The sequence below is a fragment of the Colius striatus genome, chromosome 7, assembly GCF_028858725.1.
Source record: "Colius striatus isolate bColStr4 chromosome 7, bColStr4.1.hap1, whole genome shotgun sequence".
NCBI classification, from domain to species: Eukaryota; Metazoa; Chordata; class Aves; order Coliiformes; family Coliidae; genus Colius; species Colius striatus.
This window is the reverse complement of record NC_084765.1, coordinates 23,107,950-23,125,313: the sequence shown is the minus strand read 5'-3', so window position 1 is coordinate 23,125,313 and position 17,364 is coordinate 23,107,950. Positions and strand designations below refer to the sequence as shown.

The 17,364-nt window shown below is 35.3% G+C and overlaps 1 protein-coding gene across 1 annotated transcript in view; it reads right to left on the bottom strand.

The window, feature by feature from the left end:
* Positions 1-17,055, bottom strand: part of UNC13C (unc-13 homolog C) — a 218,198-nt gene extending 201,143 nt beyond the window's left edge. The window contains exons 1-6 of the mRNA XM_061999969.1: positions 16,975-17,055; positions 15,695-15,724; positions 11,462-11,561; positions 7,722-7,839; positions 5,608-5,731; positions 1,667-1,799 (exon numbers count right to left, since the gene is read on the bottom strand). Coding sequence (XP_061855953.1) covers positions 1,667-1,799; positions 5,608-5,731; positions 7,722-7,839; positions 11,462-11,561; positions 15,695-15,724; positions 16,975-16,996 — 527 coding nt within the window. The 5' untranslated portion in view covers positions 16,997-17,055. The remainder of the gene's footprint in view (positions 1-1,666; positions 1,800-5,607; positions 5,732-7,721; positions 7,840-11,461; positions 11,562-15,694; positions 15,725-16,974) is intronic.
* Positions 17,056-17,364: the final 309 nt, after the last annotated feature.

Below are 17,364 nucleotides of genomic sequence, written 5' to 3'. Positions count from 1 at the left end.
AACATTAATGCTTTTATCACCTTCTCTCTTGTGTTTGAGCTTTTCTTCTGATACTATTGTTGTTAGACATGGCTTAAACATGAGCCAAATGCCTGAACATTCCATATATTCTTGCTTAGTTTCCCAAGATCCAATTCTATCCCTCATGAGGGCAATACACCTTTTTGAGTTTCAGCTGCTCACAGGTTGTGTTTTTCCTGAGTTAGTTTAGATAGCGGACACCACAAATGAAAAGTAATACAGTCTGCAAGAGGCAATATGAAAGCCAAAATTAATAGTAAAGAAAGATATTTTCTTTTTCCCCAGTTAGCCTTTGCAAGCAGAAAGGAAGACTAGTGGTGATACCAACACATAGAAAGCTCTTTCTGCTCCAAAAGCACTGCTAAATGATGTTTTTAAAGGCTACTGGACTTCCTCCTGAGCATTCAACTCCACTAGACAGAAGAGGATGGCAGGGAAGTAATACAATTGTTACGACTTCATTCCTTAACCTTTCCACTGATTATGTATCATCATCTTCCATCACCAAAGCATTAGGTTTAGATATCAAGACTGGTGACTAAGAGCAGCAACTACACTGAACTGCTCTCTGGAGACCCCCTGTCTCCCCTACCATAGAGAGGGAGCAGACCTAACTGTAATCCCACTAGGTAAAATGTTCACCTCCATGTGTATTTATGAATCTATTGTTTTTCATGGCAGGCTGTCAGAGATAAGAAATGACCAAAGTTCTCTAACAGAAGATAATAGTCTGCTGGCCATCGTCTTTCACTCATCAATGTCTCTAGTTCCACATAGTTTACTATCTACCTCATAAAGCAATAGTTAAATATTTCAGTGCTTTACTGTTTTAGAAAAACAACAAACATTTAATGTGATTAACATCTAAATAGGGGTGATAGCTCAATTATTCCACTTCAGTAAGAGACAAGAACTAACCATATAAGTACTTTTCTGTCTCCTCTAAATCTGCAGTTCCACAATACAAAGCTGTTAGTAACACTTCTGACCTTTTCTTCTTGTCATTTGCTCCGTGTATCTGTATCTATTCAATGTCCTGCTAAAACAACTATTTGTACTAACCGCTACTAAAACTATAAAATGATTCAGGTAAAACATTTTCCTCAAAAAAACTGACTGTAGAAAATGTATCTTTTTTTTTTGTTTGTTTTTAATTGGATGAGGACAAAGATTTGTACCACCATAGTTAAGAGAAGTGAGCTGAGATTAGTGTCAAGACACGGAAATCAAGCCAAATCTGCTTTTGAATACACTGTATCAGAAAATAATGCCCTAAAAACATCCAGAGAAAGCAAGTATTCACTGGTAGGAATTTGACAAAGATATTTTTGGTTGCCTCAAACATCTCCATTTTGTGTAGTCTAAAATCTTTTTTTCTGACCACCAAGGCACACATATTTGCAAACTCATTTGGCAAAATACAGTATTCTTAATATTTTTTCTTTCAAGAGAATACAAAGATTTCTCTTCACTCTTTCCCACTATAATAATAGAAACATATACATTATGGTTTTATATGTTTATAAAACTTCTAGTCACATTCTTGATTAAAATAATTGTATAGATATCACAACATCATTTAGAATTTAAAAAAAAAAAGTCAGTAAATGTTATGATGCATGACTGATGTGATAAATTAAAATACCTCAGTTTGCCTTCTATGCTGAGACTACCTTCCACAGATGATAGACTACCAGGGGTATCTTGATATGAATGTCTTACATCCAGGAGGAGTGTCCCTCTGTGCCAGTCTCTGCAATCTAAATCTCTGTAGGTATCTGTACAAAAAGAAGAAGCTGCTAGAAATCTTTTCATCTATTTTACAGAAGGAATTTCTAAAAGAGGAAATACATATTCAATGAATGAAATTAATTAATTCATATTAATAGGGAGTTAATAAATTACACAACATTATTATAATTAAATAACTTTTTACAAGAATAGCAGAAACATAGTCCCAAGATCACCTTCTGACTGTTGCTCTGAAAACTTCAAGAGGCCTAAAAGAGTTTCCTTTTTGTTACACAAAGTTGGAAACAGTTGATTTAAATTCATAAAATGAGCTATTTCTGGAGTGGGAAGAACTTTTAATTTTCCAGTTCAACTTCAGTTCCTTAAGGCCATGTATTTATGTGCCCATGAACAACATTCCAAGATGTGGTGTTGTTTTGAGCTTTTATTTTCTTTGTTTTGTTTTCATTTGTTTATATTTTCAGTAAGGAGTTGGGTTTTACTTTAATTCCACATACTATAGGCCTAGAATGGACATTCTTTCCTGCTTTTACCTCTTTGGAGAAATTTTGCAATTCTTCTCCTAAATTGGATGTATAAAACTGATTTTCTACTGAACATTTTAGTCTATAAATCATTCTATTATCTTTATTGAAAGACTTCTTGATCTAGCCCTGAATGTAATTAAATGTTCTTCCATATTGATAACAATTTGTGTGCCCATTTCTTTTCTTACATTTTTTATAATTTGCTTGCATATTGGTGACTATGTTTTCCTTTGTTTCCTCTCACATAGTTTACTTACACCTAGTTTGCTCATAATAAAAGCAACACTGTTGTGAAACAAAGAGAAGATAAATATTATACTTTTGAAAACAACATGATCTTCTCTTTTTCCCACTGCACAAATTTATGACAGCTTTTATGTTGTAAGTACATGTGAATGTGTTCTGTACTTAGAATTTTATACTTTGATATAGGAATTTTCCAAGTTCCTCTATGATTTTTCAGGATCTTATTTTAGACTGATCAAAACTTTGTCTGAACATTTCCTTTTCAGATTTACTAACCCTTGGTGTATCCATGCAAAAGCATGGAGGCTAATGCAGAAATATGAATTAATGTCATCATTGTTACTTTTTCTTGTTAAATCCTATCCTCATTTGCTAATTAATATATATGGCAGGAAGATATAATTAGTTGAATTTCAACCAAGCCTAATGGTATTTGCCAAAATTACAGCATCACAGAATAGTACCTCCATAGGGACCTCTAAATATCATCTAGTCCAACCTCCCTGCTCAGGCAGGTCCAACTAGATCAGGTCACTTAGGAACATGTCCAGATGGGTTTGGAAAAACCTCCAGAGAAGGAGACTCCACAGATCCCCTGGGCAGTTTGTTCTAGTATTCTGTCACCCTCACAGTAAAGAATTTTTTCCTGAAGTTTAAGTGATTATCTCTATTCCTATCACTGGCTTCTAAAGAAAAACATGTTGCCCCATCCTTGTGACATACATCTCTTCAATACTTGCAAGTATTAATGAGGAACCCCTCAGTCTCTTCAGGGTGAACACCCCAGTTCCCACAGCCTTTCTTCATAAGAAAGGTGCTCCAGTTCCCTGATCATCTTGGTAGCCCTGCACTGAACTCTCTCCAGAAGTTCCCTGTCCCTCTTGAGCTGGGGAGCCCAGAATTGGACACAGTACTCTAGATGAGGCCTCACCAGGGCGGAGTGGAGGGGAAGAAGAACCTCTCTCAACCTACTGCCCAGTCCCCTTCTAATACACCCCAGGATGCCATTGGCCTTCTTGGCCACAAGGGCACATTGCTGGCTCACGCTCCTCCTTCTGTCCACCAAGACTCCCAGGTCCCTTTCCCCTATACTACTCTCTAAGAGTTCCACCAAGAACCCCAGAGAAAGCTTAATGCATCCCAGAATGCCATTGGTCTTTTTGGCTGTGAGGGCACATTGATTATCAATCAGAACTACCAGGTGTCTCTCCACAGAGCTACTCTCCAGCAGGTCAATCCCCAGCCTGTACTAGTGCATGGGGTTCTTCCCAGATGCAGGACTCTGCACTTGTCCTTGTTGAACCTCATGAGGTTCCTCTCTGCCCAACTCTCAAGCTGGTCGAGATCCCGCTGAATGGCAGCACAGCCTTCTGGGGAATCAGCCAGTCCTCCCAGTTTGGTGTCATCAGGGAACTTTCTGAGGGTACACTCTGTCCCCTCATCCAGGTCATTGATGAAGATGTTGAATAAGACTGGCCCGCAAACTTGACTCGGCTCTGTCAATCACCACTCTCTGGGCTCTGTCATTCAGTCAGTTCTTGATCCACTTCACAGTCTAACTCACATTGCCTTAGCTTTTAGATGAGGGAGATCGTTACCCATGAGTAACAATAAACAAATACATCTCACTTAAGTAAAATTATCTTTAATCCTTTAAACATTATTCTGTTTCCTCATACAAGAATGACTTCATAAACTATAAGCAAAATCATGGTATTTCATAGTAAACCTTTAAAAAACTTGACTTTTAGAAACAAACTGTAAAAATATTTACAATTCAGCTGTAGAATTCATCTAGAGTCTATATTTTAGTACTGTGAATTTGCTTGCAGAATTTTAAATACGCCAGATCCTTACTTTACTTGACAGACTTTTAAAAGTGCTCTGTCTAGAGGGCAGCAGTGAAATGACAACTTTGTTTCTATCCCAACTAAAATGAGATGATTCACCTAGAAAACGAGTGAATTAATGATGTTAAACCCTTCCCTGGTGCTACATGCAGTGCTTTGAATCCAGATGAAGCCATATTGTTAAAGCAGCATGGAAGACTTTTGCATTCCTATCAGATATGTGGCATTCTTAAATGGACATCTTTCATATGAACCCCATCTGTGTCTTTCTCATTAGCCAAGACTAATACTGTTGAATTCTTCCCTGTGCAGAGAAAACATTAGTGTAAGAGTGACCTCTTCAGGGTGTCAGCGCCCTGTAACTGCAGCCCTGAGGACTGCCTGTAAAATACATTCATACATTTATTTGGAAACAGAATAAAAGTGTCAAGCTACAAACCCACGCTCCCTTCAAATTGCAGCCCAAAACCAGTAACAACCTGACTTTACAGCTTGTAAACACAAAATTATAGCTTCTATACCAGACTTGCATCACATTTATAGACATGAAAATGATGTACAGACACATTTAAAACATTCTGCTGGTTCAAAAAAGGTTTGAAGAGTTTATGTCACATAAAACAAATATAATTTGTACCAATTTTTGTCATTTACAATGTATGTTCCACTCTCACTGTACCAACAGTTGTCCTTCCCTGTCACCTTTATAAATCATTATTTCTTTGTACTACTATTATCTTTTCACACTGAAGGATTCAGTCCATATCTACACTTTCTACCATGCACAGAGTAAATAAAACTCTCTTATAAGTGAGAATAATCTAGATGGAGGCACAGGTGAATAGCAAAAATAATTCTTTCACATGGATTTTTACTCAACTGAAAATTGCTTGTGGCTGCTGGGGAAAATATATCAAACAAACAAAGCAAACACAATTCAGAATGTTCTACAGGCTAAGGTTATCATTTAAAATGTTTTATTTGCTAGGAAGTATGAAGCAGAGTAATTTTTATGAAAAAAGAAGTATGTAGGCACTGTTGTGACTCATGAGAATCCACAAGTTTAAAGTTACTTTGTGCAAAGGTATGCATTCCAACACACACATCTAAGATTCTATAGAAAAAAAACACAATTTGCCACTGTATTTCATGAACCTAAAGTGGAATAGAATGGTTGGATAGCTGGAGCAAGATCTCAATCTGCAACTCACCAAATGGTAATGCAAAGTAAACATCCAGTAAGATTTCATGAGAAGTTGGTGTTTTTGTGCCTTGAATTTCACTTCCATTTTTTATTACTTCAGAATGCAATGTCCACCAGGAACCTGGACCTTCCTAGGAAAAAATGTTCTGAAAGTTACCTAGGTAGAATTTATAGCATTATCCACTTGTTTTCTGAATGAAGGTTCCCCTAAGTCAATAGGAATTTATGACACCAATAAGCTTTGGATTAATTCTAAAGTCTTTCAACCTTTGTTTATGTAAGAAGTAGTTAGCACTTTACCAAGTTTTCTTACAGGCATGGAATTCAAAAATATTTGCTCTACATTATAGATGAATACATATTAAGAAGATCAGATGATTAAGACATGAGAAATATGAATATTGAAAATTAACTGAGATTTTTCCAAATTCTCTTTTGAACTGATGCCAAAGAAAAACATTTAGCACTTCAATATATCCTAGTAACCAAACAAAAAAAAAACCAGCTTTTGAATTAATGCTCCCTAATAGAATCATAGAATGGTAGAGGTTGAAAGGGACCTTTAGAGATCATTTAGTTCAACCTCCCTGCAGAAGCAGGTTCATCTAGATTAGGTTGCACAGGAACATGCTCAGAAGGGTCTTGAAAACTTCCAGAGAAGGAGACTCCACAACACCTCTGGGCAGCCTGTTCCACCCTCACAGTAAAACAGTTCTTTCTTATATTTAAGTGGAACCTTTTGTGTTCCAGCTTCATCCCATTACCGCTTGTCCTGTTGCTAGCTACAATAATAAAAAGGGATGTTCCAGCCTCCTGACACCCACCATCTGAGTTGTAGAGCTGCAGGGTCAAAACAAGCAGGATAAATAACTAGAAAGTTTCACAGTGGCCTAATTATAAATAAAATCTTACATGGTCTGAAGAAATTAAGAAATAATCTCTACTATTGCATCTTTCTTTGTTTGAAGTTTCAGTATTTACTCTTGACCCACTATCTCTGTTTCAGTGAGTTGTGACTCAGCAACAGCTCAGATAGCAGCACAAAACAACTTGCCTTGGGGCCTGAATTGGCACTTTGCAGCTGTGATACAGAGCAGAAATTTCTTTCTTTCTCATCTTCTGTTTTTCCGAGTAGAATCATTGAAATGTCAGTTCAATGTATACATGAATCTTTATTCTGTTTCTATAAAGAAACGGCTATAGAGATGAATGGGAGATATTGTAGGAAGAAAAGTTTTCTGATTCGCTCTCCTTGCATTCAACATAAATTGTCTTTTCTATTTTTTTAGAAAATTTAAAGGCAGCAAAAAAAGATTATTTCTAAATATTAAATTGCTCTTTTCTAACTTGGAGACACTTTTTGTTGTTGTTATTGTTTAAATAGACTCTATGAACTATGTGTTGGAAAGACTATTTATCAATGGGAGAATTGTAGAGCATTAGAATAAGGTACCTCTTACTTTTTCTGATTTTAGACAACTTTGCAGCACTTCCAGATTCTTAGAAACCTTTTCTCGTTATTTTTTTGCTCTCCTACTGAGAGCAAGCATGCTCATTCTGGTGGCTAACTAGGTCTATGCTGGATACATGATAACTCTTGGGATTGACCAATTTTCTCCACTCATCCTTCTCCATGAACTCATGCTATTCATTTCTTCACAATATCTCACAGCAGATTTCTTTTTTCCTCTTTGACACAATTGTCAATTTCCTTGAGAGATATAACAACAGTATTTTGCCCATTTTGATAGGTCCAATTTACTTTTTGGGGTTTTGCCCATTTATTCAAGGTCACACAATCAAAAGGCAGGCCAAAAATCTCCATTTAAAATTCCCTCACTCTAAGCACATAAACCAAACTATCCCTGCCATACTAATTCATGAGTGCAGACGAAGTCTAACCCACTTACTGAATTATGCCTGATTCAGCTACATGAGTTATTTCTCGATTGTATACGGCTAATGCATGATAGACACGTGTTATGCCTCAATATTACAGACTAAAACAAGTGAGACAAATAAAAATTGATCATAAATATCATTACAGTATTTTGGAAAGCTAAGAAAGAGAAAGTAATTGGATTTTGCTCAGTGTTTTATATTTCCACAAAGTCTACTTACATCTGTTGCATGCTTCACAGTTGCAAGAGGAATCCATAGAAATCCTAAAATGCTGTCCCAGAGCAAGCCTTTCTTCCAGAGCTCTATAATGAAGCCCTTTTCATCAGCACAGATTTCACTAAAAACAATAAATACATAAACAATGAAACTGAAAACTCAGTCTCAACTGCTCCGTAATCCACCATAATAACTTCAATTATTGACTTACAGCAGATACAGAAGTGGGGTTTTTTTCAATATGCTCATAAAATGCAAGATAGCAGGCAGATACAAAGGTTAGAGTCTCAAGTCATTGTGCAGGATTGCTCTTAGACGCTAATGAGGATATTTCTGATGGAAATGTGTCACAGAATTTCCAGTTCTTAGTAGCTTTATTTTACTGCAAGACTTAGCCTTATTGGATATAATCCAAGAAGAAATCTGGATGAAGAAATGCCTTTAGTTCAGTTTTAGCTTCTTCTGAGCAGCTTCTGCTTACACAATTCCTCAGTTGCCTCGCATAAGACACTGGTCTCCTCCAAGGGCAACCCTGAAGAACTTACATTCTGAGGTTTCACAGTAGCTAACTTGTTAGGTGCAGGAGTAGTATAATATACTTAGCCTTTTGTCAGGTAAGCTCTTTTAGGTAAAACTGGGATTTCCAAAAATGATCAGTCTTTAGAATGTAAAATTCAAAGGAACATTTTCTGTGAAAACAGTAGGTTTTGGCAATGTCAGCAATGATGGCATTCACTGTTAATCAGCATGGACTATCAGCTAAGAATGAATTGTAATGGTATGGGAAAAATTCCATCCTCCCTTGCAAAAATCTAGAAGGAAGTGCCAGACTATTTCCTACAGGAAACTGAAACAGTTTCTTGTTTTCATTGTAAAAGAGACCAAGTATAAGAGACATTTGGAGCTTGTTCCCTTAGAATTGAGAAATTGCACTGCATAACAACAAGCTGGGAAAACAGCTCTAAATCTCAAGAGCTGTAGATCCAGGCTCTATTTTAGTTCCACTTACAAGATGCATGAATTTTAGTATTAGCTGGTTGTGGCAAAAAAAAAATACCATACCATAACCTTATTTTGCAAGAACTTAACATAAAATTTTGCTAGGCCATATGACTCATCCATGCATTGAAGTAAAATTAATAGAGAAGTTATTTCCTCATGGAATGACTGACATTACTTATAGTAACATATAAAAAAGTTACAGACCAGTTCTGTAAATATTAACAATATGATAAAGCAAACATCCGTCTCTCTGCTGTGAGCGATTGAATGTAATCTCTATTTGAACAAATTAATTTTAAGTACTAAGACTAATCTTCAACTGTTTCACGTACTGTGAATTATTATCTACCATGAAAAGGACAAGTGAAATCTGAGAAAGGTAAAAGGTGCCACCCCGGAGATGGGTACTAAACTTGTCATATTTCTCTCAAAAAACTTTATGTTGGCTGCCTCAATGTCTAATTTTCCACTATATTTATAATAGATACAGTTAATTTTTCATTTGTTCAGCTTCTCCATTTACAAATATAATACAGAAGACACACTACAAATCATTTTAGACTGTTTTTAGACCCCAAATTCAAAGCTGTTGCACCAAAAACTGGACACTGAAGCTGCATATTGAAAGTTTAGTATGTAATTTCTTTAAATGTAAGCTGGTAATATCTCTGTGTAATGGAAGAGGTGTTTTTACAGGCAGAGATGAAGAGGCAGTACTTCAGAAAATCTACTACAGTCTGACTTTTCAAAGTCTATATAAATGTATTTGTAAATGTGTATTTATAATGTCTTTTACAAGTCTGCATTGTTGTGCAGTTGAGTAGGCAGTAGATGGAGCTACAGCAACTGGTTAACATACTTGCTACAAAAGCAGCTTAGTATTTGGTTACATTTAAATTGGAAACTAATACATTAATTCTAATAAAATGATGTCATGGAACACTCATTTACATACAATGTCATTAAAAGCAAAGCATTTACACAATAGAAAAGCAAATATATTAAATAATATTTCAACACTCCTCAAGAAAATATGTTAAAAAATATTATAAAGTGGGTTTGTGTAATTGACTCTTGCAGTAAAGATCACAGAGAGAGCAAATTCACTGCAATTTAACTGATCTACTTCCTGATATACTATTACATGATCATTCAATCCACGGCAAATGTTTTAGAAAACTATTATGTCTGGATCAGTAGTGCCAAAAAAATCATGGTAATACAGTGTTACCATACAGCCATTATTTCTCTACACTGAAGCATGACAATCTTTTTCGTGAGTCAAAGTTGCAGTATAAGAATGGTATTTAAAAAGGCTAGCTATTGACATTAACGTTCCTTACCATTTTAAAGACAGATACTATCCTCATGTTTGGGTAATTTAGGCTGTGGCTCTGAATGGTTTGCTAGAATAGCCTGAAGACTCGGGTGTGGAGAAGGAATTAGTATCAGATTAAGATTAGTTTTATATGGACAGAAGTAAAATTTCTTTGATAAGTCATTACATCTAGCCATAAAATGACATGCAAAGGAGGCATATATATTGGCTTAATGTAACAGGCTCTTCAGTCACTTGGAGTCTTTATGTAAGTAATCTAGTAGTCTGCTACAGTAGCCTAAGAACTCAGTTGCATGATATAAAAAAAAAAAAAAAAACTAAATTAAATGAAGAATTCATTGAAGAAAATTGAAATTCATTGAAGAGTAATTCAGGAAAAAATTGCAAAGAAGATGAAGCCCTTAAGTGAGATTAAGAGCACTGTGAAATCAAATTAATTAATGTGAACTCTCTGTTGCAAAAATAAAGATACTAGAAATGGTATTTTAAAATCTAGAATAAAATTAAATTGAGGCTTGTATTTCAAACAAAGCCTGTAGAAAGATATTTACAGGATTTTGTAATCAGAAAGTACAAAAAAAATTATTCAAACATCTCATTCTTCTGATAACAGTGAAAATACTTGAATTAGAAAGCAAAATGTAAAAAGGACATTTTTCATAAACATAACTAAAGCAATTAATTTGTTTAATTCTGTGAAAATGTTTCAACTAACTCCAGATCTCAGGAATAAAAATCTGGTGATGGAGAGAGATTTTTGCAGGGGGAAAGGAGGAATCAAAAAAAGTACAGATTAACCTACTATCTCAGCATCTAATGAGTTTTCGTATTTACTGAGTTTAACTGCTTTTAAACTGACAGGTAAAAGCAGTTTCAAAGAATGACAGTCAGTAAGGACTCTCCTGACCAGTGAGAAAAGAGGAAAGCTAAGACAATAAGATGAACAGTTGAGTGATGTGGACAAAGATCTACAGATGGGAATAAGAAATAGTAAGGGTAAATAATAAAGAAACTACCTAAATTAGCAGTTAAGTAGATGAATGAATGCATAAAATGAGTCACACAGAAACAAAATTGAATAAAACAAAAATCAAAGTGGACCAACTGAGGATCAATTTGAGTTATACTTCTCATTCCTATATCCTTAAATATTACATTAAATTAAAGATACTGGAGACAAATATATTTCTCGTTGACTGCTGAACTTATTCTGCGATGTGGCTTGCAAAAATAACTTTTGTTCTGTTTGCTAGAACTAGCCTGGCACCTTTTCTCTGAGAAGGATGTTTTTTCTTTGCTTTTGTGGGCTGTTCATGGTTTTGGACATTATTAAATTCCCTAAGCTATCCAAATACAGCAAAGATAAAACAAAAACAAATGATAAGAATTCCCTGTTACTTACAACATGAAGTCCTGTTCCCAACAAGGTTCACTTCCCCTTCTGTCTATTGTAGTACTTTTTAAATTTTGGACTTTTAAAACAACATAGGTTGTGAATGCATCTGAAAAAGAAATAACCAAAAAATTAAAACCCACACTATTTCTTCCTGAAAGCTGGAAACATTCAACTCCATGGTGGTAAGGTTTTGACTCTTGCTCCATACAAATCAGTCAGAGGTGTGATTCAAATATGTGGATTCAAACAAGGAAATTTTATTCATTCCAGTAGGATTACAACGGGAAAATCTCTGCCCATCACAGATGGGAGAGAATATAATCCAAAATGTGAGTAAGAATTTTAAGGATCAGCTTCCAGACATGACTTCTCAGATTATTTATCAGCCACCCTGACAGATGAAACCAGAATGCACTCCCTCTCTGCAAATTAGGATTTTTTTTGCTATTCAATTGTTATGATAATATTGGTGACTGGTTATGTGCAATTAAGGGAAGGCCACAAACTTTTAACATGTAATTCAGTCTCATCTTTTTGTGTGAATGTCATTCTCTCTATAAATGCAGTAGCAAAACTGGTTTCATATGCAGTCTCACATGAACTTTGTAAATGCATAGTATGACTAGTTACAAAATTGGACCTAATCAGCAAAAAGAATTGAAGTGCTTGAAAATATCACTAATAGAAAATAAGAAACAGAACTAAGGGGAAATTCTAGTCTTTAGGGTCTCATACAGGAATCTAAGGTACCAAAGAACACATTATATCTTCTCCATGAATGTGACAGTTCAGAAAACTTCTCAGCTTCTGTCTATGTAACACATTCTTCTCTAGCCTCTAGCACTCTACTTAAGGATCAACATTGACATATGGTAAAAAATGGACTATTTATTTAAAAAATAGAGCTACTGTCAAAATATACGTGAGATGTAGCTAAGAATAGCAGTAATTTTTGAGTTGTCTGTATCAATTAACCAATCTGAGTTGTAGGGAAGTTGTCACTGTTTGCATTAGGCTGTTGAATAGATTGTATCAAATAAAACATGTGAAGAAGAGTTAGCTCTGTATATCCTGTGCATAGATCTTATCAATTAGAATAGATGATAATGTTTGACAAAAGGACTAAAGAATGTTATATAGTGGGAACTATTTTTTTAAATTCCAAAATCAACAGTGATTAATGTTATCTATTTATTTTTCTATAATTCAGTGCACCAGTCTTCTCAAAAATGTCTTTGTTCTTACACTGAAAAAAACCTGACAAAGTCAATATAGATTTAGAAATCTGGTGTCTTATTTGTGAGAAGTGGTGTCAACAATGTATGGTTCACATATCATCCAACTACTCATTCTGTGTAACTGAGGCAAACAAAACAGAAAATATGCAAAATATTTTGTAGTTGCAGAATTTGTTTGTAGTTTGGCAGCTCACAGCTCAAGGTTTGAGAAGTTTTTTAATAAAACACTCATCATGCTGGTTGAAAAACAGCAATCTACAATGTTTAACTCTAGCCATTTTGAGGACCCACATCTATATCTACACTTAAAAAAAGCTTACTACTAACCTCCCCCTCAAATTAAACGTCATCTCCTTTAAATGAAGCCATAACTGACAAGACAGAGACTTTAAGACACATTTTTAGTGGTAGTTTGCTACATTATTCTGTGGTAGTTTATAACATTGTTCTGTTATCTTCATGTGGAACTGTATTGTGTTTCCCATTTTTCTGTAGTAGCTAGCAACAGGACAAGGGGTAATGGGATGAAGCTGGAACACAAAAAGTTCCACTTAAATACAAGAAAAAACTATTTCACTGTTCAGGTGACACAGCAGTGGCACAGGCTGCCCAGAGGGGTTGTGGAGTCTTCTTCCTTGGAGATCTTCAAGACCCGCCTGGACATGTTCCTATGTGACCTGGTCTCGGTGAACCTGTTTCTGCAGGGGGGTTGGACTAGATGATCTCTAAAGGTCCCTCCCAATCCCTACCATTCTACGATTTGAAAATTTTGTGTTCCTATGTATCACATTAGGTGATCAAATCTTATCATCTTCTATCTTCCTGCCGTTGCTTTTCTAGCACAAAACCTAAAGAATTTTCACACTGTCTGCATTATCATGCAGGTGCTGCTCTGAACCTTGCCTTTTAAAATAGCTCTTTCTCCACTAGTTCCCTGAGTTCTTTGGCCCTTCTCTGGATCTAAATGTTACCCTTCAGCTCTTTACCACTAATTCATCCGGAGATTTCCTGAGTTCTGTCAAGTAAGAAAATATAGACACTCTACATTCTAAAAAACTGGGAATATGTAAGCTTCTTGTTGAGAAACAATGTCAAGATTGAATATCATTACAATACCTTGGCAGTGGAAAGGAGCTATGAATTTTTCTTAATGATAACGTTTGTTTCCACAAATCTGTTATTGCAACTCTCAAACTTTTTTCTGTCAAAAATGGAGGCAACTAGTGGGGTTTTTTGGGTTTTTTTTTGAGAAAAGAAAAAGGCTAGCCTATCCCCTTGCTCATATCTTCTCCTTTCAACCCATAGCAGCTTCATGGCAGCTTAAATGAACCACTATATCAACTATAGGAGAATCCCAGAATTTTGAGAAACATGCTAGTATCTCATTACTGCCCTCAATCACCATCTTCATAATTTCTCTGCCCAAGGAAACATGGGCAGTTATCTGAGAATACACCATTCGAACTTCACTGCCTTTACTTATGGTATTAACGAGTCTTCAACAGCATTCAAAAGAAAATTAAAATTACCAGATAAAGTAATTCTGTTTGATAATCCTCTTTTGCAAATTATCACTTCTTTTGAGTATAAAAAAAAATTGTTAAACACTGAAGAATATTTTTCTGATTGCATTAGTATTTCAATGAAAGAGAAGTGATTCTTCAGTCTTTGTACACATATCTCACAGCCTTTCTGTGAATTATGACTACTTCAGAGTTAGATAAGCTAGTTCTCATTACCATTCTTTAATCCAGATAACTTTAAAAAGTTTGCAGATGTTACTTGTACAGATTAGCTAGATACCTACTAGTGGTTCTTGCTGTGTTTATGTCATGGTTTCAGCTGGGGCAGTACCTGGTACATGGCTGTGTTTTGGATTTAGTACGAGAACAATGCTTGATAACATACTGATGTTTTAGTTGTTGCTAAGTAGTGCTTATCCTAAGTCAAGGATTTTTCAGTTTCCTATGCTCTGCCAGGAAGGAGGTATAGAGGAAGGTGAGGGGCAGCATGTCCAGGACAGCTGACCTAAACTAGCCAAAGGGATGTTCCATAGCACAGAATGTATATAAACTGGGGGAAGTTGCAAGGTGAGCAGATTGCTGATTGGGGACTGGCTGGTCATCGGTCAGCATTGTGCATCGCTTGTCTTTCTTGGGTTTAATTTCTCTCTCTTTTTGTTTTCCTTTTCATTATTTTTATGTCTTATTTCAGTTACTAAACTGTCCTTATCTCAAACTATGAGTTTTACTTTCCCCCTGTCCACCCTAATTCTCCTCCCCATCTTACCAGGGAGAGGGAGGAGTAAGCAAGTGGCTGTGTGGTGCTTAGTTTCCAGTGTGGGGTTAAACCACAACAATTTATTAGATTATATCCATATACCAGCTTCTCCTGAGAACTGTAATCACAGAGATCTTAAATGACCTAAATTTGTCATCTACCTAGCTGTGAAAAATCTCTGGCTAAGTTTGGACCTTCTTTTTCACTCTGGTTAAATTGTGCTACCGGAGGCAAACTTACTGAGTCCTGAGCAGATTGATTTTGCTCATCATTATTGCCTAAAGCTTATACCTGATTGCCATAATGTCCATTAGTATCTCCCACCTTTACTTCCTCACTGGGAAAACTCAGATGCCATCTTCTCCTCACCCTAGTCAAGCTAAAATCCTTTATATAAAAAATAGTTTCTCTTGACTGATGCCACATTTAGGTTATTAAATCATGTAAAAATATTTTTATTGGAAATATTCTTTGAATATCACTTGTTTGAGAGACAATAATAATTAATAACTGAAAATTACAAATTTGAGGCCAAATACTTGCTTGTTAATTTGATCTTTGAAATAAATGAAGAATTAATACATATGTGTGTTTTGTACTGAACTGCGGATGAAATGCATGCAAATAGTATCAGACTTAAAAAATTTTTTACTGTGATAAGCAGGTACATGCCCAAGAAATAAAAATATAAAGCAGAAATTAAAAGGAAACACAGACTTACCATCTGCTTTATCCAACCTTCCTTTTATCACTATAAAAAAAGACAAGATTATATTCAGATAATACCTTTCCAATAAATTTTATGAAAAAAATCTAAAGAATGTCTTCAATAAAAAATGAAAGTAAGTAGTCCTAAAAACAGATAAATGCCATTGGGATAATATAGTTACTCAGAATTATTTGGGAAAGAAAATATGTGGAAAATCTTTGCAGCTTATAGAAACTTAGTAAATATACGGATAGAACACAAAAGAGAGAATATAAACCAGGTGACAAGGATGGATAGTATACTACCTGTCATCTCATAATGCTGGCTCAAAATTCTTCTCAATAACAGCCTTGGAAGCTCATGAACTTCATATAACATAATAGTTTCTATCATCTTACAAGGAATCCCTGCTTATTATTAAAAAAATACTGTAATAATTATCTTGCCAATTAAAAAGGGAACATTTCAAACACTGACTTTTTTTCAACAGTCTGAATTTCCAAGCTATGCTATCATTTCTATTAATGAAAAATGTCCTGAAGGAGCACTGTGATTCAGATAGGATAGTGATTCAAGTAGTCATCATATTTACAAAAATCTAACCTGGTCATCATTTTATCTGACTACTAAAGTACATTCAATTTAGACATATAAATAATATAATTAAATAATAAATTTTCCTGTCATATCAAGGCATGTAAGACAGTTCAGTTTGAATGAAATATCACTGCAGTCCTCTAACAATTAAATCTGCCCTAGTATACTTACATATATCATATTTCACTGCTATATTTAGGACATAGTCATTGCCAATAAAATGAGCTGTTTAAGTCTACAATTTCATATCACAAAGGATCCTAAAAGCTTACCATTGTTTTCCAATTCCCTTCCCACTTGCTTAACTTCCTACCTTCCTTTTCCTTACTCTTGCCTTCAATTTCGTGCTATTTTTTCCATACCTAAACATCTGTCAGTATTCTATAGAACTGAATCATATGCAGAACATCATATCAATCATATGTCTGAGAGAACGTCTGAATTCCAATGCATCTCATGATAAGAAAGCTCTCACTTTCAACGCAAAACTGTCACTGAGCCACAAGCAGGCTACACTGCAAGAGCAGAGAGTTTACACACTATGCTTACTTGACTTCCCTTGAAAGAGGGACAGCAAGAAATATTCCAATTGATTTAAATGAGTGATTCACATCTGCAGTCTATTAAGTTGCTTTTTATAGCCATCTGCTAAATATTTGTCACATTGGTGAAGGAGCTTGTGTAATAAAACCTACCTTTTACAGAGAGAAGTTCCATTCCAGTAGAAAAAATATTTTCAGAACATAAATTGAAATTATCTTTTTGTAAAAAATGAAAAAAATCTAATTTGGCTTGAAGATTAAATCGCTCTTTTCATCCTGTTTCCTTACAGCAAGTGTGTTTCACTTCTCCTGCATGCTCCTCCCATGTTTCACATGGAGGAAAGCCAGCCAATTAACAGAGCAGCAAAAGACCAATGATAAACTCTTTCTCCCTCTACACTCTGAGATGGAAGAGGAAAGGCAAAATATTACAATGATTTCCTCACCCTCATTTCCTCAACTTCTATGTGCTGTATGCAGCTATCTTTAGTCTAAACACATTTCTGAATGCCATCTGTGCCAGCAATGACAAGCTCAGTGCAA